General features: G+C 53.4%; 2 protein-coding genes across 3 annotated transcripts; one reads left to right on the top strand and one right to left on the bottom strand.

Moving 5' to 3' along the window:
* Positions 1 to 1,746: 1,746 nt before the first annotated feature.
* LOC128791838 (C-type lectin domain family 2 member B-like) lies at positions 1,747 to 5,601 on the bottom strand. Of its 2 annotated transcripts, none has more exons than XM_053949758.1 (6): positions 5,448 to 5,601; positions 4,706 to 4,962; positions 4,094 to 4,192; positions 3,822 to 3,991; positions 3,521 to 3,621; positions 1,747 to 3,430 (listed from the first exon to the last, which is right to left on the bottom strand). In XM_053949758.1, the coding sequence occupies exons 2-6, from the start codon at positions 4,893 to 4,895 to the stop codon at positions 3,316 to 3,318; spliced, it is 675 nt and encodes a 224-aa protein (XP_053805733.1). In that variant the 5' UTR covers positions 4,896 to 4,962; positions 5,448 to 5,601; the 3' UTR covers positions 1,747 to 3,315. The 2 variants fall into 2 exon arrangements, with proteins under 2 accessions (XP_053805733.1, XP_053805732.1); XM_053949757.1 differs by having other exon boundaries at positions 4,571 to 4,962; positions 5,448 to 5,598.
* Positions 5,602 to 6,151: 550 nt separating this feature from the next.
* On the top strand, positions 6,152 to 23,518 carry LOC128791152 (microsomal triglyceride transfer protein-like). Its single transcript, XM_053948493.1, has 18 exons — positions 6,152 to 6,383; positions 14,503 to 14,681; positions 15,154 to 15,297; positions 15,774 to 15,881; positions 16,420 to 16,536; positions 17,361 to 17,500; positions 17,578 to 17,731; positions 17,910 to 18,067; positions 18,277 to 18,442; positions 18,834 to 18,941; positions 19,057 to 19,269; positions 19,367 to 19,581; positions 20,167 to 20,264; positions 20,957 to 21,078; positions 21,374 to 21,601; positions 21,907 to 22,031; positions 22,241 to 22,411; positions 22,673 to 23,518. Exons 1-18 carry the CDS (start codon positions 6,152 to 6,154, stop codon positions 22,818 to 22,820), a joined length of 2,826 nt encoding a protein of 941 aa, XP_053804468.1. The 3' UTR covers positions 22,821 to 23,518.
* Positions 23,519 to 25,125: the final 1,607 nt, after the last annotated feature.

Below are 25,125 nucleotides of genomic sequence, written 5' to 3'. Positions count from 1 at the left end.
TTCTCGGCCACCAGAGGGACCGAGGAGAAGACTACCTGTGCCCCTGTCCTATCAACCACTTGACCCAGTACCCAAAAGTCTCTTTCCTCCACAACGCCCCTGAAACCACTGATAAGCTCAAAGAGTCCGCACAGGAATGGGTCTGGACAGGCACGTCCTTTTTGGAGGGTTTCATCTGGTTACACGCACTTGTACTAACTACAGTTTTCAATTGCGTAAAAACCATTACTAACAGAAACCCCAAACCAATCAAACAAAACACCGCAAACAACACTGTTGCGGTGTGTCTTCTCCCTCCTAGATGTATAAGCCCTTCCCCTTTCCCCCACTCCAACCCCTGCTGTGAGCCCTACTTGTCAATCTTGGAAGAAGTCCAGACAGGGCCTCGAGTGATTGGCAGATTCAAAAGATTCCCCCTGCCCCCCAGGGAGTATAGGGCAATCTAGGTGCCTTTTTCTCCCTGGGACCCATCTCCCCTCACCTGCTTGATTAATCCCCTGCCCCTGCCCTCCCCCCCTGCTCCCAGGATAAAACCGGGCACCGGCCATGAGATCGGGACTTCTGTTGGAGCTGTTGCTGGATTCAGAAGCTCGTAGCTGGAATAAACACGCTGGATTTAACCCTCTGGCAGAAGTGACTCCATCCTTCACCATAGCCCAAAGTCTCTCCACTGAGGAATACCATTCGCTGGGGTTTCTGGCATGCTTGCAGCCGCCTGCAGCCTCTGGGTGAGCCAAAGGGTGTCTCTGGGATTAAACCACCCCAGCTGCCGCCATTGAGCTCAGCAACGGGGCAGGCGCGGGCGTGTTCCCGCAGGAAATATTGGTATCGCCAATACAACACACAACAACCCTTACTAGCAAGAAAACCTGCAACCCTGCCTGCTTGCCCTGCCCGTGCAAACTGCCACGCCATGCCCTCAGAGACATGCCACAGTCCGTTCCTGTTTGCCCGTTCCTGTTCGGCACACTCCCTAGAGGCCTCTTTTAATGAGCGTGCTACTCAGCAAGGGAGAAAGCCCTACCCTGGTCCTGCGTGACTCAAACGCAAGGAACGCACCTGCGTTCCCACAATCAGCTACTCAGCTAAGGAGAAAGCCCCACCCTGCTCCTGTGGGTCTCATAAACGCATGGAACGCACCTGCGTTCCCACAATCAGCTACTCAGCAAAGGAGAAAGCCCCACCCCAGTCCTGCGTGACTCAAATGCAAGGAACACACCTCCGCTCCAAGAATCAGCTACTCAGCTAAGGAGAAAGCCCTACCCCGGTCCTGCATGACTCACAAACGCAAGGAACGCACCTGCGTTCCCACAATCGGCTACTCAGTGAAGGAGAAAGCCCCACCCTGCTCCTGCGGGTCTCACAAACGCAAGGAACGCCTGCTCAGCGTTTCCACAATCAGCCCTTCCAGCGAAGGAGGAAGACCCACCCCAGTTCTGTGTGGCTCACAAACACAAGGAATGCATTTACTGAGCGTTCCCACTATCAGCAACTCAGCGAGCGGAGGAGGCCCCATCCACGTCCTGCGTGACACACAGTCCCTTGGTACAGGTATTTTTGTGACACTTTGGCAGGGGCCACTACTGGTGCAGCATTTTTAGAATATTTTATACCATTCTCTGAATATTATTCCCTTCGCATATCCCAGCCTTTCCCATGACTCTTTTAACCAGCACCCCTGCCATGACGTTGCCTTGGCACAGCTCTTTTAATGTTAGCAGGCAGGGGAGACCAAGTAGTGCAGCTTTTTATTCTGTTTATTTTATTCTCTCAATCTTATTCCAGCAGCACCTCACCATCCCTCGGTGCAGCTCCTTTAGAGACAAGGGCCTGTCTCAGCAGGCGGCTGCAGCCAGGCCAGGGGCAGGGCAGGACACATCACAACACTGCCGGTGCTTGGGGTATGTCAGCCTCTGCAGTTCAGGCAGATAAAATGAATCCCAATTGCCAGCCATTTCCACCACCTGCTATTGCTCCCCTCTTTTCCTGCATGGATTTGACAGCTCTCGGTTTCCTCCCACAGAGCTGGAAAGCAAAATGCCCACCTGCCCCATGGCCATCCCCGCTGCCTTCCACCGCTCCAGCCTTGTCCCTCTTTCTCTCGCCTTTACTTTGCACCACTTTCTCCCTCCTCCTCCTCCTCTCCCTGCCAGCTCACAGCAAAGACATTTCCCCCACTGGCTCCAGCTGCCTCCTCTCCCTCCGTCCCATCTAGAGCCACCTGCCCATGGAGCCAGAGCCACCGTGGGGCTGGGAAATGGTGCAGTGAATTCTGGCAGGGACTCTTGGGCTGGGCTGGGCCAGGCCAGGTGCCCAGGGACAGCAAAAGCGCTCTGTGCCTCTCCTCCTGCCCCTGGACAGGCTACAGAACACAGCAGGAAAGGCTCGAAGGTCTCAATAAAGGCAGCAAGAGATCTCTCACCCAGCATGGGCGTAACTGGGGAATGAGGCCTGAACTGGGGAAATTAATTGAATTTATTATCAAACAAATCTGAGCAAGGGAATGAGAAGTACCCAAAATCCTAAAAATGCACCTTCTGAACTCTCCTTCCTGGGCTTCTCTTTAGCCCCGATTCCCTCCTTCCCTCCTCCCAACACAGTGGCACAGGGGCATGGGAGTGTTTTGGTTAGAAAGGCAGGAGCCTCCCTTGCAGTGGAAAATGTAAACCCCCGTGCTCAGAATTATTATAATTTAGAAGTGAAGGGTCTCTCAGACACAGCTATGAGAATAGAACAGCAGCTCTTTACTGCTCTGTCCCAGGCACACAAACCCCTGCAGCGCAGCCCTGCCCCGAGCAGACACAAACCCAGCCCCGGTCCCGCTCAGCCACGGGCACTTTCCCCTCGCATGCAGTTCCGGGCACAGCGGCTCATTCCACAGCAGAGGAAGCAGCTCTTGGCTTGGTTATGGCTGTGGCAGCAAATTCCTTCCCCAAGCAGCAGCTCTGACCATCCTCCTCCAAAGCAGAGAGAGAGAGCCAGCAGCTGACAGATCCTTCTTCACAGTCTGGCTTCTTCAAAGCCTGATGCCACAAGTGGGATTCCTCCTCAGCACGTGTCAGCTGCTTTTCTTCCTCTTCCAAAGGCAGTCCAGATGTGTCATGTGCAGACCAGTTTGTGATGAATTCCAGAGCCCAGGACGATTTGGATTTCCCAAAGGAGCTCGATACATAATGTTATAAATAACTTATACTGTTAATGGCTTTTGCATTTCGGTATGAACACAGGTACAGCTGAGAAAGGACAGCCCTGTGCCGGGCTTACAGACGACGCTGGCACTGCCCAGTGTGGACAAGGTCCTTTCTCCAGTCCCTGTTACAGGGCAGCTTGGGCCTTGCTGCAGACATACGGCCGCTCATTTGAGCACATCTCACTCCTGAATTTATCGTCAGCCAGGTACACACACTCGGAATTGCCCAGGACAGGAACCCTGCAGGGAGGAGCAGAGACAGCGCTGGTTCCCAGGGGAACACCTTGTGCCCCTGTCCCCCCAGGCCCTGCCCGGCTCCCCGGCACTCACCAGGAGCTGTAGCTGCTGCCGTCCCCCCAGTGCAGGCGCTCGCCCCGTCTGCGCAGCCCGAGCCAGTAATCGACGTTCCCGCGGAGGCGGAAGAGCAAATCCTGCCAAGGAGAGAGGAGTGGGAGCTGCCCCGGCCCCTCGGGGGGACACGGGCCCGGGGCTGCCCCCGCACGCCGGGGCTCCTTCCCTGCAAGGCCCCGGCACAGGGCTGCACCCCCAGCCCTACCAGCACCCAGCCCGGCCCAGGAGCACCCCCAGGCTCCCCTCAGCCAAACCTCACCACCCGCAGCCCCTCACTCACCATGGCCTCATCCTTGAGAATGGCCAGGGAGGCCCCGAGCTCGGAGCACCGTTCCTGACCCTGCTCCCAGGTGCTGTAATCACTTGACAAGTAGTAGCAGACCCCATTGTACCCAACCCAGCCATGAGGACAGCACTGCGGAGTCGCAGGCGTAACTGGAACCTGTGGTGCTGGAGGGGGAAGAGGAGAAGGTCTGAGGATTCCCCTCTGCAGGGAGCAGGGACCCCGCTCTGCCCCGAGGGGCTGGGCCCAGCCTGCTGCCCCTCCCTTACCTGACTGCACAGCCAAGGCCACCCCCAAAGCCAGCACCAGCACCAGGAGCAGCAGAATCAGCAGCGCCACGAGCACGGGATGGGAGCTGAACCATTTACCTGGAACAGGAAAGAGCTGCTGGCTGCGAGAACCAGACCTGGCCCTGGAATCTGCTCACCCCATGCCCAGGGAGCACAGGAGGGACCCCTCAGCCAGTGTGCCCCTCACTCAGCTGGCAGTCAGAGAGCCAAGAGCCTGGGCACCGGCATGGACACAGCTGTGGGGACAGCCAGGGACACAGCTGTGGGGACAGGCTGCAGCAGCAGAACTGCACAGGCTTGGGGGCAGCTGGGGCTCTTGCTTCCAGCCACTGATGGAGCCCAGCAGAGCACCAGGCCTCTTCCAGACATCGGGAAACACCACACACCTGCCAGCCCTGTCCCTGGGAGGTGACACTGTCCCCTCCCTAGAGGCCACAGGGGTGGCCCTGCACTCACCCTGGAATCTTCTGAATATTTTCCTTTTGTGTTCATTGCCGGTTGCTGATGTGCCCTGGGGATCCAGGGGCACCCTCACACTCCCCCCACTGGTGCAGAATCCATTTTCCACATCTTCACTCCCTGCACACTCACAAGTAGCATTCCTGTGCTTATACCAAGTGGCTTCTTGTGCTCCAGGCAAGTGTGTAATCTTGGCTGCTAGTTCCTCCTGGGGATGCAGGCGCTCCTTCACAACTCCATGAGTCGAGCAGAATTCACTCTCCTCCAGGTCACAGCTGGAATCTCTCTGATGGGAACAAACAGCACCTTCCTCCCGACCCATCAGGAGTGCTGACAAAGCCTCTCGGAGATCGCTTCGGGAGCAGCTTTACACCCGCGGTGATGGCACCCTGAAAGGGACACGATGAGAGGTCACTGCTGGTCCCGGCCCTGCGGGACACCGAGGCTCAGCAGGGCGGTGCCAGCTCTGGCTGCGCTGTCCCCGCTGCCCAGAGGTGCGGCAGCAGCTGCGGAGACAAGCGCAGCCTCCGGGAGCTCTGCGGTCGCCGCAGCCCCGGCCCCTGTGGCTCTGCAGCCGCTGCAGCCCAGCTCCGTGCCGGGACAGGCGCTGAGAGCGCCTGGCAGCTGCGGCTCGGAGTCCGCCTGCCGAGGGGCAAGAACCAGCAGCCCCGGGGGCTCACGATTGTCCCCCGCATTCCCTGCCCCGGCGGCTCGGAGCCCGGGGACACCGAGCGCCGGCACAGCCGCTTCGGCTCCCTGCCTGCGAACGGGGGAACCCGGCACCGGGAACTCGCCAGAACCCCCCTGCCCCTCAGCGCGGCCCCTCCGCCCGCAGCGAGCCCCGAGCTGGGGCACAACCGACCGCGGGTCGCACCTGGGCTGGAGCCGCCTCCGACCTCCGCCGCCGCCTCGCCGGGCTCCGGACGCCGCCGCCGCTCCGATCCCGGCCAGACTCAGCTGGCACGGCCGCTGCTGACGCACTTTAAAGCCGACGGAGGCGTGGCAGGGGTTCTGGGCGTTTTCACCCGTCAGGCGGCGGGAGCGCCGCCTGTGGCGGCGAGCATGGGGAGGAGAGAGCGGTGAGGCGAGGCCAGGCGCTCGCGCGAGCCCCGCGACTTCCGACGCGAACGCTCCTGCGCCGGGAAAGCCGCGCTATGGGAAAGGGCGGCGCGCCGGAAAAGCTGGTGGAGAACCGCAGCCCCGGGGAAGTCGCTTCTGGGGCTCTCCACAGTGAATTACCTCAGGGATTCCTGGGTTGGGCTGGGCCGGGCCGGGTGCCGGGGCCAGCAAAAGCGCTCTGTGCCTCTCCTTCTGCCCCTGGGCAGGCCACAGAACCCAGCAGGAAAGGCTCGAGGATCGGGAAAAGGCCAGGGGGAGATCAGTCACCGGTCACCGGGATAAGAGACACCGCTGGGGGCAGTTCTTGGAATTTATTCTCGAACAGATCATCGCAAGAGAACGAGAGGTGAAGCAGCAGGGGTTCCAGCCTCGGAAGCAGGACTTTGCCCTCGGCCTCTCGCAGCTGCCCTCGGGGGATGAAGGATCCCCCGGGCCCCGAGCAGCGGCTCTGCCCCCACCATGGGCATGTGTCCCGAGCCCACGCTCCGTGCCGGGCTCGGAGGGCCGAGCGCGGAGCAGGCGCTGAGCTGCTCCGTGGAGCTTCCAGCCCCGCTGGATGCGGCGGGCGCGGCGCAGGCAGTGCCGGGCGTCCGGCGGCATCGCTCGGTGCCTGGCGGCGTTTGCAGTGCCGAGGGATGGACTGAGTCCGACCGGCAGCGCCAGCCCACCGCTACCCTTCTAGTTCAGTTTAGTAATGGCTTAAGCCAAGGGTAAAGTGCCTCTTGTGGCCATTTCAAAGCCTCGAAGCAAGGGGAGAACGGAGGTTCCCTCTCGATTTAGATCCCTAAACGATGCATAAGGAGGGCCTCCCCCCAATATAATCCCGAATGAAAAGTGACTCAAGGGGGATTTCTCCTCAATTTAGCCTCCTAAAATGCAGGGAAATGCAGTTTCCCTATTCAATTTCCCTCAACAAAGACCATTCTGGGGCTTTTAGACATCTTTTTCCTCTATGTAAGTCCCTTCAAATGGAGGGTCCCCCTCGATGGAACTCTTACAATGGCACATAAAGAGGCTCCTCTCAAGGGAAGCCCTTTAAGACCAGAGACAGCCGTGTTTGCCCTCAGTTGGAATCTTAAGATGATGAAAATGGGGCTCTTTACCCTCAATTCAAACCCGTGGAACAGCACCATAAAGGTATTCTCCTTCCATTCCAACATGAAAATCATGGAAAACCGTGATTGCCTGCCTTGTAAGACACCAAAAATCATGGAAAAGGCGTGTTTTCCTTCAACTGAGACCCTTCAAATCATAGGTGAATGGGGATCCTCCCCAGTTCAAACACAATTACAGAAATGTTTCCCCTCCTCAATTTAAATCCCTTTCCTTCTTGTAACCCCCTTTTTTGGGGCCACTGGGGAGGGACTGGGGGCACCTCCCCCTCCTCACTGGTCACACCTGGGGCTGCTGCACGTTGCAGAGCACTGAGGAGTTCCCTCCCAGTTCCCTGCCAGCTCCCTCTTCCTGGCAAGCAGCGGGAGGGATGGTGAGAGCACTGGGCAGGAACTGGGAGCACTATTCCTTCCCAGAGCTCCTGATATCCCTGCCAGTGCTCCTTCTTGTTCACTCCCGGTGCTTCCACTCTCCTTCCCAGTTCCCTCCTGGCATTCCCTGTGCTCCCAGTTCCCTCCCAGTGTTCCCAGGATCTCTTCCAGTGCTCCCAGTGGCAAAGCACTGGGGGCACTGCGTGGTCTGCTCTTGAAGCGGCGAGACTTGAGCTGTTGGGAGAGAAATCCCGACTGGGAAAAGCATTCCCTGGAGAGGAAGGTGTCTCCCCTCTTTGACCACAGAGGGAGCTGAGTCTCCGGTGTTAACTCCAAAACGTTCAAGCTCCGAGTCCTGCCCGAAACTGGACCGGCCCCACTTCCCAGCACACTGCTGAGAGCTCACACACCTGAGGGGGCAGTGCCGATTAAAGAATTAATGCTCCTGGTACTGCTTTATCTCTGAACGACACACTGTCACAGAGGAACAAAACCCTTGAAGAGGACAGGTTTCTCCTGCTGGCACAAGAGGAGAAGGAGAAATCTGACAGGAATATTCTTCATCGTTCTGCCCAGCTTTTGTCAAACACTCCAGCTCCTGCACTTCGGGAAATAACAAGTGGCTTCTAAGAAGTGACTTCTGTGTCAGTGAGCATGTTAGCATGGATTAATCCTGCACAGGAAAGCAATCTTCAGTCTTCACACCCTACTGCTCTTTGCATCACCCAAAGAGTTTGGAGGCTGCTGCCTGGTGAGCTCCTGAGTTGTATCTTCCTTGTCAATCTTATCAGCCCCTTGTTTAATTGTAAAAACATAAATAAAACGCAGTGAGCATTGGCCCAGGGTCTCAGGACTGGCATATCTCTTCCAAAGAAAGGGAAAAAAGGGTGTTTGCCCCAAACCACAGAGTTTAAAAGTTCATGTTATCTACATATACTTTTAAAAGGAAAAGAGGAAGAGTAAAATATCCGTTACTGTGCCAGTGGTGCTCCTGCCTATTTCTGTTCTCTTCTTTCAACTGTAGCGTCTCTAAAATACTAAAAAAAAAGGAAAAAAAAAAAAGAAAAAAAAAAGGAAAAAAAAAGAAAAAAAAAAAACCACAAGTAAAATTCCATTGAATTTAAGCTGAAGGAGAAGCAATCTGGCTGCAGGCTTGTGGCACTCCACTGCCTGAGGTCCAGTAAGGGAGCTCATCCCCTCTGCAGTTACAAGGCAGATCCCAAAGTACTGAGCATCAGCTTTTAGCTTTTTTAACATTTAACTGTAAGAAAAGCTGCGGGGGAGGGCCATGCTCCAGGCACATCTGTGGGATTTCTCTGTCCAGCTCTCTAAACTCAACTCGTGTCTTTTCCTCTCCTTGCTGCGTTTGGCTCATGCATTTCTGGAGGGGCTGGCCCTGCCCTCAGATCAGAGCATGCATTGACCATCAGACAAACAGCTTCTGGCAGTGTGGGTCTGTTCTAAATGGACCATTTCCCAAAGTGATTCCAGTGCCTCAATTTCACTTAGTGAAGATGGCTTTTAAAGGAACCTGGTTTAATGCACTCGGTTTCTAAACAAGGAGTGCACAGCGCTCCTTCCCTCCCTGCCAGGGTTGTTCTTTGAGCCTTGGAGAAAGGCTTTAAAGCAGCCAACAGCTTCATCAAAAATGCAAATCAATAGCCTGGGCAGAGCCTGACTTTAAAACCTGTTTTAAAACTGAATTAAAGAGCAGTTGCATTGCCAATTGACAAGATTAGAAAGGTTTCCTTAGCAGTTATTGAGATGACAAAGTAAGGGAGAGGACGGAGCATGGAGTGGGGGAAAGAAGGGGAAAACCTTCCTTTGCACAGTGGGTGTTTAACCATCATGGTCACATCTCAAGGACTTGTAGAAACCGTTCTAATCTCAAGAAAGGAAAAGCTTCCAGGATATTTTTCATCCCAGCAAGAGCCTAAGGAAGCCCTCAGCAGCAGGAGACTGGGAGAACTGCAAGGCTGGTTTCTGGAGCAGAGGGAGCAGCGTGTGCTCCTCAAAGGCAGACCTTCACCCACAGCAGCCAGAGGGTAGAAAAACAAGGATACAAGAAAGCCTTAGGTGGGGAACGGGTTATCAAAGGTTTTCTAAGGAAAGAACAAGGTCTGGGAAACAGGACCTGGAAGGTGAGAGAGGAAGGAAATACAGATGCAGCTGAGGCCTCTTCAAATTCAAACAGAAACGAGAAAAGAAGGGAGGAGAAGGGAGGAGGAAAGAAAAGGCTGGGACTAAATTCTAATACAGCTGGGGCTGAGTTTAAAGGTAATAGAGGGAAACTGTAGAAAGAGGAGACTTCTTTATAGCAGCAAACTACTGGGATAAATTCACTATAGAATCTGAGAAATCTCTGTCAACAGCAGCTCTCTGCAAAGAGGTCAGGCTTCCATTCCTCATGGCAAAGCCAGGCACCAGCAACTGGGCCAGACAACATCCCCAGGTTGATTCCAGCCCTATTTTCCAAAAATTGCTCAAAAATATAATTGTGCATTAACACAGCAAAGTCTTTTTTCACTTATCAGGCTTTGAGATGCCTCAGATTGAGATGCAAACCCAGCCCCTACCACTTTGCTCTGCTCAGACTTTCTCCCTTTCCCCAACCCAATCTCTTGAGTAACCAACAGCTTGTAGGGAGCCAGCCAAGCCAGGGGCTTTTCCAGAGCTTGTTTCAGGCAGAGGGAAGGCGAAAAAATAAAGGAAAAGGAGGACAAAAAGAAGGCTGTCCTGGAAAGTGCAGCCTGGCAACCTCCAGACAATAAAAGACAAAGCACACAGACAGCTCCTTGCAAGTGGGGGGCTCACAAGCCTCTCCACGGGGCTGGTGGGGAGCAGCTCTTTTTATATACATCTCACCACAGCCTCATCCCCAGTGTGGGCTGTTTTCCTCCACAAAATCCACAGGTATGTGCTTGCATAGGAAATTGCTAAACAACTGCCAAAAAAAACACAGGTGGGAAAGGGGGCATTTCTGCCTTACAGACCCAGCTCAGGTGAGCTGGCTTAAAAAATACATACATATATGTATGTATATATATATATGTACACACACATACACATATGTATGTCTGGTCCAAAACCAGGCCTATAAATATATATTTATATAGCTCCAAACCATTCAAACCTCAAAATTAACTGAGCGGAATTGATCTTCTTTTTTCTTAGAATTGTCTGGTTTTTAGCCAGTTAACACGAGCACCAGTCATACACTTCCCTTGCTCATAGGGCAGGTGATTGGCTGCTTTGCAGGAATAGAAGTCATCTCCTATGGTGCTGGTCTTGTAGGAAAACCAGGATATCTGCACAGCCTTGCTCCCCTTGTCTCACAACATTTATGTGATGAGTTCTAAGGGCAGACCTCAAGTGCTCAAAATACTCCCCAGCAAAAACTATTGCACAGTGGAGAGTCACAGAACCCATCCCACCCACCTCAGAGCCGTGTGCCAAGGAGAAGCAGGAGGAAGAGGCAGATGTTTTGGGAATAGTAACAGCTCCTTGGATGATCCACAGTGGCACACAGCGCAGGCAGATGAGCTGGGATGGTGCAGTACTGGCAGTGCCCTCACCAGAAGGGTCTCTCCAGAAGGATTTGAGGCTGGGTACACACAAAAATCTCCATCAACACTCTCCAGGGCAGCAAGGGCACAGAGAAGGGTCCATCCAGAACCAGCAGAAACAGAGCAGAAACCAAGACTGTAACAGAACCTAAAAAACCCATCCAACCCCAAGGCTGAGCTTAAATAGGCTCCCAGCCCATGGGCATGGGTGGAGACCGCAGGTGGGGCTCATTAGGGTCATTAAAGCTCATTAGGGCCCTCAGGTGCTCATTGGACACACCTGAGGCCTCTTGAAGCACACAGCCCCAGGAAATCTCTCTGGTCAGGAATTTTGGAGACTTTTGAGTGCCGCCAGTACAATCATGTGGGAACTGCTCACTTCCCTTCAGTTTTTCTCTTAGAGAGAAGGAGTGATGGAACTTGTTGGTAGAGTCAGGGCTTTCCCTACCACTGCAATGGCAAAAAGGGAGGTGACAAGGCAGGAAAAGATGCTGGGGGTAGGGGGGGACTTTTGGAGCTGAAGGTCATTTAGAAGAGAAGGAAATGGAGGTTTGCGGGCTTTGATGCAGCAGCCCCAGGCGAGTGCAGCCTGGCCACCCTTTGCCAAAGTCCACCCTGATGTCACAGCTTGGTGGCAAGGTCCCTGCGTGCCTCTCTGACCTGGGCATGGTGACCTGGTCACACTGACTGCCCCTGCTCTGCCCGTGGTTTTCAGAGCTGCCACACCAGGTTCTGCAGCCAGGATCCCCCATGGTGATCCAGCAGCCAGGTCCCTTCACTGGACAGAAGTGGGAGATCACATTTCCCTTGGGTGATACACGAGGGGCTGGCGGAGCACCCAGGATTCCAGCAGCACTGGTTTTGGGACCATCTGTCTACACATGTCCAAAGTTCCACAAGGCACCTTTCCAAGAGCATGGCAACCCCAGATGGATTTGAGAAGAATGTTTCACAAAGTTTTAGAACTCTCTTTGGGTTCTTCTGCTTTATTCTTTTTCACAGATTCTCTCAGTAACAGAAGGAAGAAGCAGGTTTGGAGAAAGAAGAACCAGGTTTGCTCCCAGTTTTCCACATCCTAATCCTGGAAAGTCTTGGCAGCCAAGCCTAAACAACCAACCTGCCAAAGTTCAGTTCCACTTTGAGGCCTCCTTATCAGCAGCTTTTTTTTTCACAGACTATTTCTGTTTGCCTTTCCTCTCCAGGTATTGTATTGAGCTGCAGCCAGCAAACATTCTGGGACCTTACCTTCAGGGCTTAGACCCTCCACAACCATCTCACTCTGAAACACTTCCTTTTCCCCCACACTGGATAAAGAACTGAAACTTCCTGTGTTCAGCAGGAGTTTCATCCTCTGAAAAGTGTTCTTTGCTCTCAGATTGCACTGCAGAGCACAAATCCCCCAGAGCCATAACATGGTGTGTGTTGGAAGGAACCTTAAAAATCATCCAGTTCCAGCCCCCTGCCATGGGCAGGGACACTTTCCTCTATCTCAGGGTGCTCCAAGCCCCACTCAGCCTGGCCTTGGACACTTCCAGGGATGCAGGGACAGCCACAGCTTCTCTGGGCCATGGGCTTCTCTGCCCATGCCAGGGGGTTGAGAGAGAATGGTCTTTAAGGTCCCTTTCACCTCAAACCATTCTATGATTCTATAAAAGCTAAATGAAAATACTAAAGAGAAGGATGTTTTTCAAGCTAAATATGGGGCATTTGTCCATAAAGACCACCGGAAGACCAAGTGAAGACTCCACATATGGGAAACCCATAACTGGAGTTTCCCCAGGTTTCTCTCAGCTGGATCTGCCCTGATTTTCTGATCACAGTAGTGGCCCCAAAGCCCAGTGGTGATGCAGAGCTGGGAGATGTACCCTTGAAAATGCCAAAACACCAAAGTCCTGATGTTTTGATCCCACTGCAATATGCAGATCACTTCGAGAATGACACATGAAGTGCCTCCCTTTTCCACCTCCCCGTTCTTTTTAGCAAAAAGCCTTCCCAGGACCCTGAGCTGTGTCACCACTTCTTACTTTGGTGTCTTTAGAAAACAATTAAACTCAGCAATCAGAAAACTCATGCATTAAAAAAAAATACTGTATGGTTAGTGGGCCAAAGGATTTAGAGATGGATTTCCTAAACCCTTTCCCGTTTCTTTCAGTGCTCCCCGTCCCCTCCAGCCTGGCCCTTTAAGTAACTTGAGCCTCCAGGCTGAAAATCCCAGTCTCCAGCTAAAAGGATGGAAAAGCTGTTTCCCCCTTTCCCCTTCTGGGTCTTTTCTTTTGAAAGGAACTGCCTTTTCTCCCGTGATGGGAAGAGAGCGCTCACCAAAAGACAGAGCAGCTTTCTGAGCATCCCCCTCCCGCGTCAGGACAAACGGGCAATTCCTCCACCCCTCAATGCTTCTGGAGGCTCTTTTTCTTCCCGCTTTCCTCCCCTCCCGCCGGCCTTCGGCAAACCTCAGCTGATTTCCAAACGCTCCGCGGCTGCTGGGGGTTGGTACAAAGGTTTAATTATTTGCCTTTCCTTGGGTAAGGCGGGGACAGGGAGCAGGTCGGGCCCCATCGCCTGACACTGCTGATCTTGCCCACTTTTGTTGTGCGGTCCCTCTCTCCCACCCCCCTCCCTTCCCTGCCTCCCGGAGCCCACCATGGATCCGCAGGCGGTCTGGGGATGCTTTTGCCTGCTTTGCTTTTCCCTCCTGAGAGCAGCAAAAGGTAAGAGGGACTTTGGGCTGGTTTAACTCCAGGGACTCGACGGAGTCTGGATATCCGGAGAGGTGAGAGCTTCATCCCAGCACTTACATTCCCGGCCTGCAGCCAAGCAGGGAACAGCGACTGGCAAACTGCAGACGGCATGAGCATCTCCTGAGGCCAGGAAATTTTGGGGATTGTGGAAGTCCTTTCTGGAGGGGTGAGGAAAGCCAGAGAGCTGGAGCTTTTTAAACTGCACACAGTGCAGAACTGTAAAAACTCCTCAGTCTGTCTCGCAGAGGAAAGCCCCAGGGACTGAGCTGGACTTCCATCAATTCATTTGTTGTTAAAAGCAGCAAAGCTATAAAACATTTCAGAAGTCCAGCAAGTGCATCAAATTTGCAAGAGAATTTTAAGTGACTTCAGAAAACAGATTTGACTGGTTTTGTCATGGCAAGGGCAACCCTCCCCCCCTTCAATCTCACTGGTATATGAGCAAGAGAAGGGACTTCAAATAAGTCAAGAGAAATAAGATTAAAGCAGAGAGTTTTGATCTAAAGCTGTCCCATCAACTTCATTTTGTCTTAGCATAAAGACAGTGATTTAATTAGGAGTCAGAAGTTCTGATGGAAAACTCATAATGTGAAGGATTCAGCTTCTTTTCTCACCTAAAGATGTTGATTGTGCCCCAGTTAATGCCCAGTGCTGAAAAGGCACTGGAGATATCCCTCCTGTCCATGGGCATGCTCAGGAAACTTCCCTTCAGGATTAAAGTGTGTTTCTTTGGCATTTCTAGAAGTCCTGAAGTGCCCAAGCAGAGCCACTGCTCCGGCCATCCTTTTTAAGGCAGGGCTGGAAACACCAGCCCAGAGAACACCCAAATATCCAAACCACAGGCACAAATAATTGCCCATGAAAACCTTCCCATCAGCTGGACTTCCCCTGCCAGGACGTGGAGTGATCCAAGTCATCAGCACCCCTGCAAGTCCGGGTGCCCTCTGGGATGAAGGTTTCTGGGTATGGAAAGTGGAGGTGATCCATGACCTCTTACCTTCAACATTTCCATCTTTCCACAGGGAATTTGCCACTTTCTTTCCAGCCCAGGAGCCTGTACCAGTACCGGTACACCCTGGATGTCCAGCTGCAGCACACGTCCACACCATCCCCATGGGGAGCCCGGCTGCAGGCTGAGGCATTGATCCGGCTGCACCAGCTCTGGAGGGACCAGGGTGGGCAGGAGCTGCTCCAGGTGCAGGTGTGTACAGGGGTGGTACAGGCATCACAGCTGCTCCAGGTGTGTACAGGGGTGGTACAGCCACCACAGCTGCTCCAGGTGTGTACAGGGGTGGTACAGGCATCACAGCTGCTCCAGGTGTGTACAGGGGAGGTACAGGCATCACAGCTGCTCCAGGTGTGTACAGGGGTGGTACAGGCATCACAGCTGCTCCAGGTGTGTACAGGGGTGGTACAGGCATCACAGCTGCTCCAGGTGTGTACAGAGGAGGTACAGCCATCACAGCTGCTCCAGGTGTGTCCAGGGGTGGTACAGCCATTACAGCCAGGTGTTCCTGCTGGGAACGCCCCAGGAGCTGCAACCCCTTCCATTTCTAGCCCACACCAGCTGAAAAATGACCTCTCTGACCAAATCCATTGCCTGCAGGTAAAATACACTCCAGCTTTAGGGCAGACACTTGGTCACTGCTTTCTGCCATCTTCTGCTGTCATAGATCCATGACCTGAAGGCCCAACAACAGCCAGAAGAGGAGAAGAGCCAGGACAGCACCGGAGATTCCCCTGTAGAGATTGCACTCAGCCCAGAGGCACAGGCAGAGCTCCAGCAGCCAGTGTTCATCTCTTGGACCAGTGGGAAGGTCAGCTCGTCACCTCCTGGGCTTGCTCATGCCCTCTGCAAGGCATTCCTGTCCTCATCCTAAATTTTCTGGGCTATGAAGCCCATAGGAGCTCCTGCTCCACCTCTGATTTCAGAGCAGAAGGAACGGGACAGAGTGGCCAGTGTCGGACCCTACATGGAGTCCTGTGCTCCAGAAAGACTCAGCTGGAGCTGCAGAATCCCATGTTAAAGCTCTTCAGTCCTAACCATGGGATACAAGCTCCTTTCTGGCCTTCTCCTCTAAGGCTATGGAACCCCAGGGTGGGAAGGAAAGGGAAATTTTGTGTTCTTGCATTCACAGTCCTCATGCTATTGAGGGATGAGGGCCTCCTCGAGAAAATTCCTCAGGTGTCTATAGGGTGCTCTCAGGTTCCCTTCTGTCAGGGAAGGCAGCAGAGAGCCTGCAGGGTCCCCAGAGATGTCCCCTCAGCCAGGCACCACCTCCTGCCCTCCCAGGTCAAAGCCTTCTATGGGAATGAAGCGGAAAACATCCTGATCTCCAACCTGAAACGAGGCATCATCAGTCTGTTCCAGCTTCAGCCCCATGCCGGCAGCACAGTGGAGGTAGGTCCAGAGCTGGGACCAAAAATCCAGGAATGCACCAGGAGAGCTGGCCCTGGAGCCTAGCCAGCCCAGGAACTTCAGCAGGGGGGACAAAATTCAGGATAAACAACATCGGGTCTGCTGCTCCAACCAGGCTGTGAGCAAGGATTACTCTTGGAAAGGCAGAAGATTTAAAATAAAATAACCTAATTTTCAGCAATAGGCACCCTTACAAAATCATAGTCTTTCCCTGGACAGTAGGAACAGCAGAGAAAAAACTCCACAAGCATTCCTGCCAAGCAGGATTTGCTTTGCCAGCAGCCAGCTGGAATGACCTGTGAACAACATGAAATAGCCTCAGAACCCCAAATGCAGTCACAGAGATGCTTAATTAAATCTAATTTACAAAGATGCCCAGATGGACTTGGAGCTATCCAGCCGCCCCTGATTTGTCCCACGTTCTAGATTTTAGATGCTGTTCTCTCTATTAGGTTGGCCTTTGTGTCTGTCCTCTCCACAGACTGTTTAATACTCGTGGTCACTCCCATTTGTGTTTCAGGAAGATGCCTCTGGAAGCTGCCAAGTCACCTACACTGTGTCCAACCATTCCATCACCAAGACCAAAGATCTCCTCAGCTGCTCAAAGCCAAAGTCTGGATTCACCTCCATAAACAAAGCAAGTCCATTGCTCTCACTGTGGGCTCAGCTCGCACTGAGTACAGCAGGGCCACCCCTAAAATCCTTTCACAGCTGGCCTTGGATTCCCATTCCCAGCTGGCTTCAGCCTTCTGCACCAGCTTGGGATGGGACTCAGACTCATCCTCAAAGTGGGATGCACCAACATCCCTTAGGAGGATCCTGAGGTGTCGAGGTGGGAAGGAGCAGTAAAGGTGCTCTGGGTCCCCTCATCCCCACTCTTGTTATCAGTTCTGAGCAGTCAGCTGATCCTGCTTGGGAAGGTGGAGATACAGGGATGTTTCCTGGGTCTCAGACTCATTGCAGGGTGGATTAGTTTGACAGGTCTGTTTTGCTTAAAGCAGTAGGCTGTGTTCAGGCCTGACACAAACCCATGAAATCCCGTGGGTCTTAATGCAGTTACACCTGCCATAAACAAAATTTAAGTGTTTTTTTAAAATATACAAATTCTACTGAATTCAGTATAAAAATGGACATTGCCACAGAGACCCCACGGGCCCTGGCAGGGGTCTCAACACCACCTTGTTGTGCAAGTCCCTGTGGTGTCACCATTCTGTCCACCTGCATCAGCCGTGGGTGGGAGCATCCCCCTGCTGGTCCTCACCTGGTGTTGCCTTCTCCCACATCTGGGAAGAAGGCGGGCTCTTATGGATTTTCCCTTCCTACATTTTACAAGTGAAGTAGGTGACTTTGTGGGCTGGAATGTTCTTTTTCTGCTAATGTAAAGAGAGAAATCTCCTGGGGAGAAGGCAAGGGGGAAAAAGGTTGCATTTTTTTTTTTCTCCTTGCTTTTCCTTTTCCAAGATTTTTGGAATCGAGTGGCAGCCCTCCAGCAGAAGCCAGTACGTGGTGAAAGACAGCCTGCTCCAGTCAGTCCTGGCAGAGGAAAGCCACGTGGTGGCTCCAGCCCTGAGATCCCACTCCGGCATCAAAATCAGTTCAAGGCGAGCGATAATCCCAACCAGTGGCCATGGAGGGTGGAAATCACAAAACTTTCCATTGATTGTTTCTCCCTTCACAGGCAGCAGCTCCAGCTGGTGTCTCCTGCAGTGCCTGGGCCAGCAGAGGTGTCTGGACAAAGCCTTAAGGATGTGCTGGCTGGCACAGGGGCACAGCCCCAGCCCCTGGGCATGGCCAGCCTGCCCTTCAGGAGGGTCTGCACCCACTGCCCATCGGTCAGTGATGCTACCGACCCCCAGAACTCACCAGGGGCTCTGCCTCAAGCTGGGCACTTGTGGGGCTTGGGGTTAAACCCCAGTGGTGCTTTTGGAGGGTCTGCTTTGATGTAAACATTATCCGGTGATAACACGGGAGAAAAGGCTAAATCCCCCCTAACAAACCTCACCTTTGCAGCTGAGAGCCTTCCTGAAGGCTTTTGACAGGCAGAGAGTCAAAACAGACACCTCGAAGGTGGCGACAGCCTGGCAGTTCCAGAGGTTCATCCAGATGCTGCGCAGCGCCAAGAAGAGGGATGTCCTGCAGCTGCTGAGGAGAGCGCCCGAGGAGACACGGTGAGAACCCCTGGAGCTATCTCTCCAAAATTCTGAGCACTGGACAAGACCTCCAGGGCCAGCTGGTGCTGCTCCATGCACCATCCCTGCTCCAGGCAGCCATCCTGACTTGTGGCAGTGTTCTCTGGCTTCTCCTAAGGCCTGTCCTGTCCAAGCACTGTTGGTTTTTGTGGGCCATGCCACTGATGACTTCCCTCTTCCTGCTCCAGCCCCTTCCTCGTGGAGGCAGCGGTGGCCACGCAGTCGGTGGCTTCCTTGGCAGCGCTCTCAGACTTCCTGGATTTCAGCAAGGAGCCCAAGTCCCTCCTGGAGAAGTTTCTTTACACAGCAGCTTTCTCCCCCCGGCCTTCAGGAGAGCTTCTCCACCTCGTCCTAGTGAGTAGAGACACCTGTCTCTCTTCCCCGAGGGTCCTGCATCCGGGATGGATCCACACACCATGGCACAAGGAAAATGTTTCTGGAGAACTGTATTTTCCTGCTCATGGGATTGTAACACGGGACACTGGTGATGGGAGTAGATGCTCCTCAGAGGGAAAGAATCCAGCAGAAGATGCTTTGTGTCAGTGCATTAGAGATAATAAAATCTTAATTTAGTGGCACAGCATTTTATCCAATTAACTCATGCATGGCCTCCTCCAAGGCAAGTAAGAGCTAGTTTTCCCTTACTTGCTTGAGATAAGCAGTAAAGCATACTCCTTCTCTTTTTTTTTTTTCTTTTCCTCATTTCCTTTTTCCTGCTTCCTGTTACCCCTTTCCTGATGCCCAGGACAAGCTGGATAGGAAGCAGCTGGCACCTGAGATCTGGGAAACAGGAGTAGTTGCTGTGGGCTCTCTGGTGGGCAAGCTGTGCCAGCAGAAGCTCTGTGGGCTGCAGGTGAGTCCTCTACAATCCCTCACATTTAGCTTTTTGGGACACCCCCCCCAGTTCCAGGGGTGCCCAGAATATCTCCTGTCCTTCACCTCCCTCACCTCCTGCAAATCTTGAGCAGGTGGTGGAGCGTGGGATGGAAACCCTCCTCAGGGGGCTCAGAGGTGCCGAGGAGGAGCCCGAAGTGGTCATTTACCTGCTGGCTCTGGGGAACGCGAGGCTCCCCGAGACCATCCCCACCCTCCTGGAGCTCGCCGAGGACGGTCCCACGGCTGTCACCACTGCAGCCACCTCTGCCCTGCAGCGATTCCCCGCTCCCCACATCTCCAGCAAGGTAGGAGAGGAAGTTGTGAGGCTTGGTGCTCCCCTCCCCACTCAAAGCCAAGCTGCTGGGGTGCACTTCACTCTCTCAATTGCCCCCTTCTCATCAGGTGAAGCGCGTGATGAGGAGGATTTTCCACCAGAAGAGGAAGAGTTATGACAAAATCTGTCGCCTGGCCGCTGCAGAAATCCTCCTGGATAACCACGCCCTGCCCATGGATGTCATCAACATCCTGCTGGCCACCAGCGAGATGGAGACAGAGATGGCCACGTTCCTGCTGCTGAAGGTCCAGAACAGCCTGCATGACCACCACCACCTGGCAAGGTGGGGCTTGAGGGGACTGGGTGCATTTTTCCCTCTGCTCTACATCACCTTTTTCTCCTCTTCCTCCACAATCCAGCTGTGGGTTTTGGACCAACATATCTTTAAAATGTGCTAGCATCACTTTGTGGGGGCTGCCTGCACATTCCTGGAGTAACAAAGGGGATGCAAATGCCACACAGCCAGGTGGAACCTGACATTCCTTATCATTCTGCCCCATGGCAGCAGGACCTAGGCTTGTAGTTTTGGCAGGGTCCTTGGAGGCTGAAGTTCTGGCTCCCAGGGCAGTGCACAATTTGTACCTGCATTAATCTTCCTGTCTGCACAGAACAAACCAAGCACTCGTGTTTTTCAGAGCTAAGCAAAAGCTGCACAAAAATATCTGCCTGGTTTAGCCTAATAAGCCAGAGAAAAAGAAAATTCCAGGGTAGGCCACATCTAATGCTTTCATTTTTTACTCACACTGCTCTGGGCAGCCACCAACCATGAGAAACACTTTGGCAAATTGTATTTCCTTCTGTAGTGACCACTGACCTTTTGCCTTCCCTCCCTCCCAGTGCTGACATATCCTTTCCCTCTCTTTTCCAGGAAGATAATGAAAGACATCATGGGAGACCCACGAATAAATAACTACAACTTCTTCTCTAAAGTCGGCATCTCCTCTTCTTTCTCAGGACCTCTGACAGGTGACAGCACAGAGGACACTGATCCCACAGTCCCCTCAGAGGGTTAAAGGAGGGGTTGGTGGGAAACGGCAGCTTCCAGAGGAGGATTCAGGTCTATAGAATGCCCCAAAATCTCAGGGAGGTTTCTGAGAGCGTCCCCCAGCACCAGCTGGCTGCCACCACCTGAGATATGAACATGGCCTTCTCTAACACAAACGTTTCCCAAATCCTGCTGGTTTGAAAGAGGAGCTTCAGCTGGAGATGAAACCAACAGCAGACTGCTGGTGGGAGTTTCTGTGCTTTCCCTGACAAGTCAAGATATTTCACTCCATTCCTCCATTCCTTTAGTATTTTTAATAAGATCTTCAAAGAGGAAGATTATCGTGCTGAGATTCAAAAGAAAGAATCAAACTTCAGAGACTGCAAAAAGCAGTCTTGCTAAATATCTGCTGAATTCTTCATCCCTCATTTCTGTCCCTCTTCAAATTAGCTCAGTCTGGCCTTGCAGAGGGTCAGTGAAGGTGGAATAGCCAGGGAGAAAAAAATTAAACCAGCCTTGCAATGCTGCATCATTTGAGTGTTGCAAGAATGAAAGGAGAAGATGCAGAATGGTAGCACAGATTTGGGTTGGAAGGGACCTTAAAGATCATCCTGTTACCACCCCCTTCCACCAGACACCCGGGGGTGCTCATGGGCATCTCTTTGCCTGTCAGTCACCCAGGACCTGACTTCCACTTTTGGGCTGGACCTGCTGTTTTTGGAGGGTGGATTCCTGAGGAAGAGCGTCTCCGACTTCTCCCTGCTCAGCCACGGCCAGCGGCTCCGTGCAGCTCAGGTGCCGGCGGGAGAGGGGCTGGAGGGGGGTGACAACACCAACCCTGTGGTGCCACTGCTGTCCCTGTGTCCCCTCTTAACCTCCCTGTGGTGCTTCAGCATGTCCTGTATCAGAAAAAGGCAAATTCCCAAATCGCCGGTGTGAAACCAGACACTCCTGCTCCGGAGAAGTGGAGTGGATGGGAAAAAACAGAGGATGCAACTCTGCTACCTCAGGGTGCTCAGGGATGGCTTGGATGCCTCATCCAAGTCACTCCATCGCTGATATCCTGCTCCTGTCCACCTCTGTCTTGCAGGTCATCTTTGAAGCGCAAGGGATGGAGTCGATGATGGGAGAAAACCTCTCGGAAGGGGAAGAGGAGCCAGAGCTCATGGCTGGGATGTCGGCCACCTTCTTTGACGTCCAGTTGCGGCCAATCATCTTCTTCCAGGGATACACAGACCTCATGGCCAAGGTCCTGCTGAGCAGTGGAGAGCCCACCAGTGTGTTCAGAGGGAACCTCCTGCTGATGGACCATCACCAGGTACTGGATGGGGGCCTGTCTCCATACCACGTCCCAGTGAATCCAGTGAAACGAGCCTGTGGACGTCACACACCCCAGACACAGATCTGAGAGCGAGGTGGCACCGCCAGACGTGTCTTGGGGTTGGCAAAGCAGCGGGATGGCTTGCCCTGCCATGGGAGACCCGTGGCTGGAGCTGCCCCCTTGCAGGCCCAGCTGCAGGGCTGGGATGGACATTGCCAGCAGCCACAAGGCCCTGCCAGTGTCAGCCACTCATGCAAGAGCAGTGCCTGGTCACAGGAAGCTCTGCCTTTTCCATCTTCCAGGTCATTCCTCTGCAGTCTGGCCTCCAAGTGACCGTCAAACTCCAGGGTGGGCTGGGGCTGGACATTTCAGCTGACATGGACATGAGCATTTGGGAGCAGGAACTGAAAACCTGCGTCAATGCGAGGTCAGCCTGGCTCTGGGAATGGGAGTACCGGGGCGGGGGAAAGGGTGGATTCCCACAGCTCCCTGCTCTTCTCCTGGTGGGTCCAGCCTTTCCTGGTGCTCACACACACATTTTCCATGGCCAGACCTCTAACTGAGGTGTTTATGGAGTTTGGTGCCCGGCACAGGCCATTGCTCTGTGACCAGACCCTACGTGCTTCTCTCTCCCAGGGGAAGCCTTGCCATGGATTTCCAGGCAGAACTAGATTCCCCTTTCCTCCAAGCCACCCTGAGGAGCCAGACAGAGGTGGAGACCTCGATGCACTTCGACACCAAGCTGAGGTTTTCCAGCAGCCCTGTGCTCATGTGCCTGCAGCTGAGAGAGGAACAGGTCCCATACAGGTAGCACCAGATCCTGTAGAAACATCCTGCTGGGCTTGAGATACAGGAGGACCTTCTTGGGAAGAGGAGAGAATTAATGGTTGCACTTACTGGGTGGGAATTGGTAGGGATGAGGGAAGGGCACCACAAGTTCCCGATATGGGTGGAAGCACCATCCATATGACCACCAGGAGATGGTGACTGGGCTGGTCTGGGAGGAGAAGGACACGATCCACCCCCAGCACAGGCTCCTGACCATCCTGCTGTCACTCTGTCCCACAGAGAAGTCCTCACAGTTTCCCAGACTGCCAGGAGCCAGAGCAGCACCTCTCGGAAAGGCCGGCGTGGCACCGTGCCCGGGAGGGAATTTGCCTTGCACCAAACCAATTCCAAGGTCTGCAACCTCCTGCTGACTGCAGAGAAACAATAAGGAGTCAGAGCACTTTGGGATTCTCCTCCACAGCCACCTTTGAATGGGAAAAATGCTGCAATAAGGACATCAGAAGGGACCACAGGAGGAGCTGCTGAAGAACAGACACACCCCTTGCCTCCAAACCTGCCCTCACCCCCCGGAGGCTGAGATTTCCCCCTCCTGGATTCCTCCCCTCCATGGGGAAGAGCCTGGCTGGAAGCCAAGCTTTTCCCGGTGATAAACAGCCTTGTTTGGCAAGTGAATGACTTTCTGAGAGCCCAAGAAACCCTCCTGGAGGGCTGGGTGTCCAAAATGCTGTGTTTTCTCCCTATTTATCAAAGCTGTCAGGAGGGGGACACATCTGCAGCCAGCTGCAAGTCCCCAGTGGGGGGAATAAATTACTTTCCTTGGTTGGGAGGTTGGCCTCCCAAGCTGAATTGTTATCATCCACCACCACCCAACACCTCCAGCACCGGTGGGAGGCCCGTGAGGAAAAAGCAGCATTTCTTCATTCCTTCCTGATAATAATGTGCCTTAGAAGTATTTTTAGCCCTTTTTTCGTGTGTTTGTGGTACAAACCAAGCTTTTTAGGAAAGAAAAGAGGGATATGGAGTATCTTCTGTTTTTAATTATGAGCCTGAAACATTAGCACTGAGTCTCCTGGTTCAGTGGAGGACACTTGCCTGGGTTTTCCATCTGGAGACACCAATTACAAGTGCTTTGGTTATGTACAGAAATAAATGCCCTGTATTTTTATATTGTCTCTGACTTAACTTTCCTGGACACATGGAAGGGAAGAAGGGAGAGGCACTTCCAGCAAGAACCTGCTTTGTAGGTCTGTATTTAGGGCGCTCCCTTTCCTCTTTCTCCTCCTTTAGAGATTGACAAAGGCATTTATTTGTCATCCAGCTGATATTTACCCCAAATCAGCTGAACTCCTAGTCCCAAGAGATACTTGTCCTGCCAGAGGGACCAGGTCCTGTAGCTGGGATTGGAGTTGGGAATGTGTTTCCAGACCCTTTGGAAGGGGTGAGGACATCTGAATATGGATTTCACCAGTCTGCATTGCTGCTGGAAGCTTTGCTGTCCTGCTGAGCCACTGAATCCTGAAGTTTTCCAAGCCCTTCCAATGATTTTTTTTTTCCCCCCAGTCCTGGTTAGATGTTAAAACAGCAATGAAGGAACATGGGCTTTTTGGTAAAGTCACCCATTTCCTTGGCAGTGGCTCCAAACCCTCCCAGAAGGGACCTTTCAGCCCCAGGTCCCCAGAAAAGGTGACATTGTGCCCGCAGAGCTGGAATGGAGTCACCTCAGCTTAAGTGGGCAGAAAGGGACCTGGACCTGGGTGTATTTTATCCAGCCTGTTCCAGTGCTTGACAGGCCTCTCCGTGCAGAAATTTTTCCTCATTTCCAACCTCCCCCGGCACAGCTTGAGGCCGTTTCCCCTTGTCCTATCCCCTCTGGCTGTCCCCTCCTGTCAGGAGTTGTGCAGAGCCAGAAAGTCCCCCCTGAGCCTCCTTTTCTCCAGGCTGAGCCCCTTCCCAGCTCCCTCAGCCTCCCAAAGAGTCATTCCACCCAGCAGCGAGGGAAAGGGACAATCGGGCAGCGTTGGAGTGCCAGATGTGACTCCTGGTGAAGACCCCGCAGGACAGCCACTGTCCATCCATCTCCCAGGAATGTCGCCAGGGGAGCAGCGCTCCTGCCGCCTCTCCGGGAGCCGCTTTCCGTGTGGAGCTGCCGATCAGCAGTGACCTCCAGCGGCTGCAGCCGGACCCCATGGAGATCTCAGGACCAAACCCCGGCTCCCCAGGAATGTCCCACAAGCGGCACACGAGGTCGAGGGACCTCTGCGATGGACCAGGACTGGCCCTCGGCAGCCCCTCACCCTTCTGACCGGGTTTTGGGTGGCGATGCCGGCCCCTCCTGACCTCCAGGCTTGCCAGCACGAGCAGTTTTCCACGTTTTCTTTCCCCCTGCAAGCCACTCGTATTGCCAGGACATCCCATCCAGCCCTCAGGAGAGCACATGGACACCACTCACCAAACAGGGCAATAAAACATTATCTGCCTGTCTGTTCCAGCTGCCTGCAGAGACAAAGCTACCACGAGAAAGAGTGAGGGAATGCATCTGAAGAACGGCAAGGATCGTCTCTCCTTGGGAATTTAGTGGAGAGGCAGCTCTGCAGTGCTGGGACAGAGCTCTCTCTGATCAGCCACTGCTCTCTCCTTCCTAGGCAATACAAACAATTGTATTTCCTGATTGCTGGGCCCCAGAGACTCCCCAGACTCCATGAAAAATCAAAAAAAGCCCTCAGTTTATAACT

Source organism: Vidua chalybeata, chromosome 8 (assembly GCF_026979565.1).
Source record: "Vidua chalybeata isolate OUT-0048 chromosome 8, bVidCha1 merged haplotype, whole genome shotgun sequence".
Taxonomy (NCBI): domain Eukaryota; kingdom Metazoa; phylum Chordata; class Aves; order Passeriformes; family Viduidae; genus Vidua; species Vidua chalybeata.
This window is presented reverse-complemented; position numbering and strand designations above follow the sequence as displayed.

Excerpts from the sequence above, each read along its gene's own strand:
- LOC128791152 (XM_053948493.1), top strand. The coding sequence starts at position 6,152 with ATGGGCATGTGTCCCGAGCCCACGCTCCGTGCCGGGCTCGGAGGGCCG. Across the intron at positions 17,501-17,577 it reads GGCATCAAAATCAGTTCAAG|GCAGCAGCTCCAGCTGGTGT; the intron begins GCGAGCGATAAT and ends CTCCCTTCACAG. Across the intron at positions 17,732-17,909 it reads TCTGCACCCACTGCCCATCG|CTGAGAGCCTTCCTGAAGGC; the intron begins GTCAGTGATGCT and ends TCACCTTTGCAG.
- LOC128791838 (XM_053949757.1), bottom strand. The coding sequence starts at position 4,895 with ATGGGTCGGGAGGAAGGTGCTGTTTGTTCCCATCAGAGAGATTCCAGC. Across the intron at positions 3,992-4,093 it reads GGCCTTGGCTGTGCAGTCAG|CACCACAGGTTCCAGTTACG; the intron begins GTAAGGGAGGGG and ends TTCCCCCTCCAG. Across the intron at positions 3,431-3,520 it reads GGCAGCAGCTACAGCTCCTG|GGTTCCTGTCCTGGGCAATT; the intron begins GTGAGTGCCGGG and ends TCCTCCCTGCAG.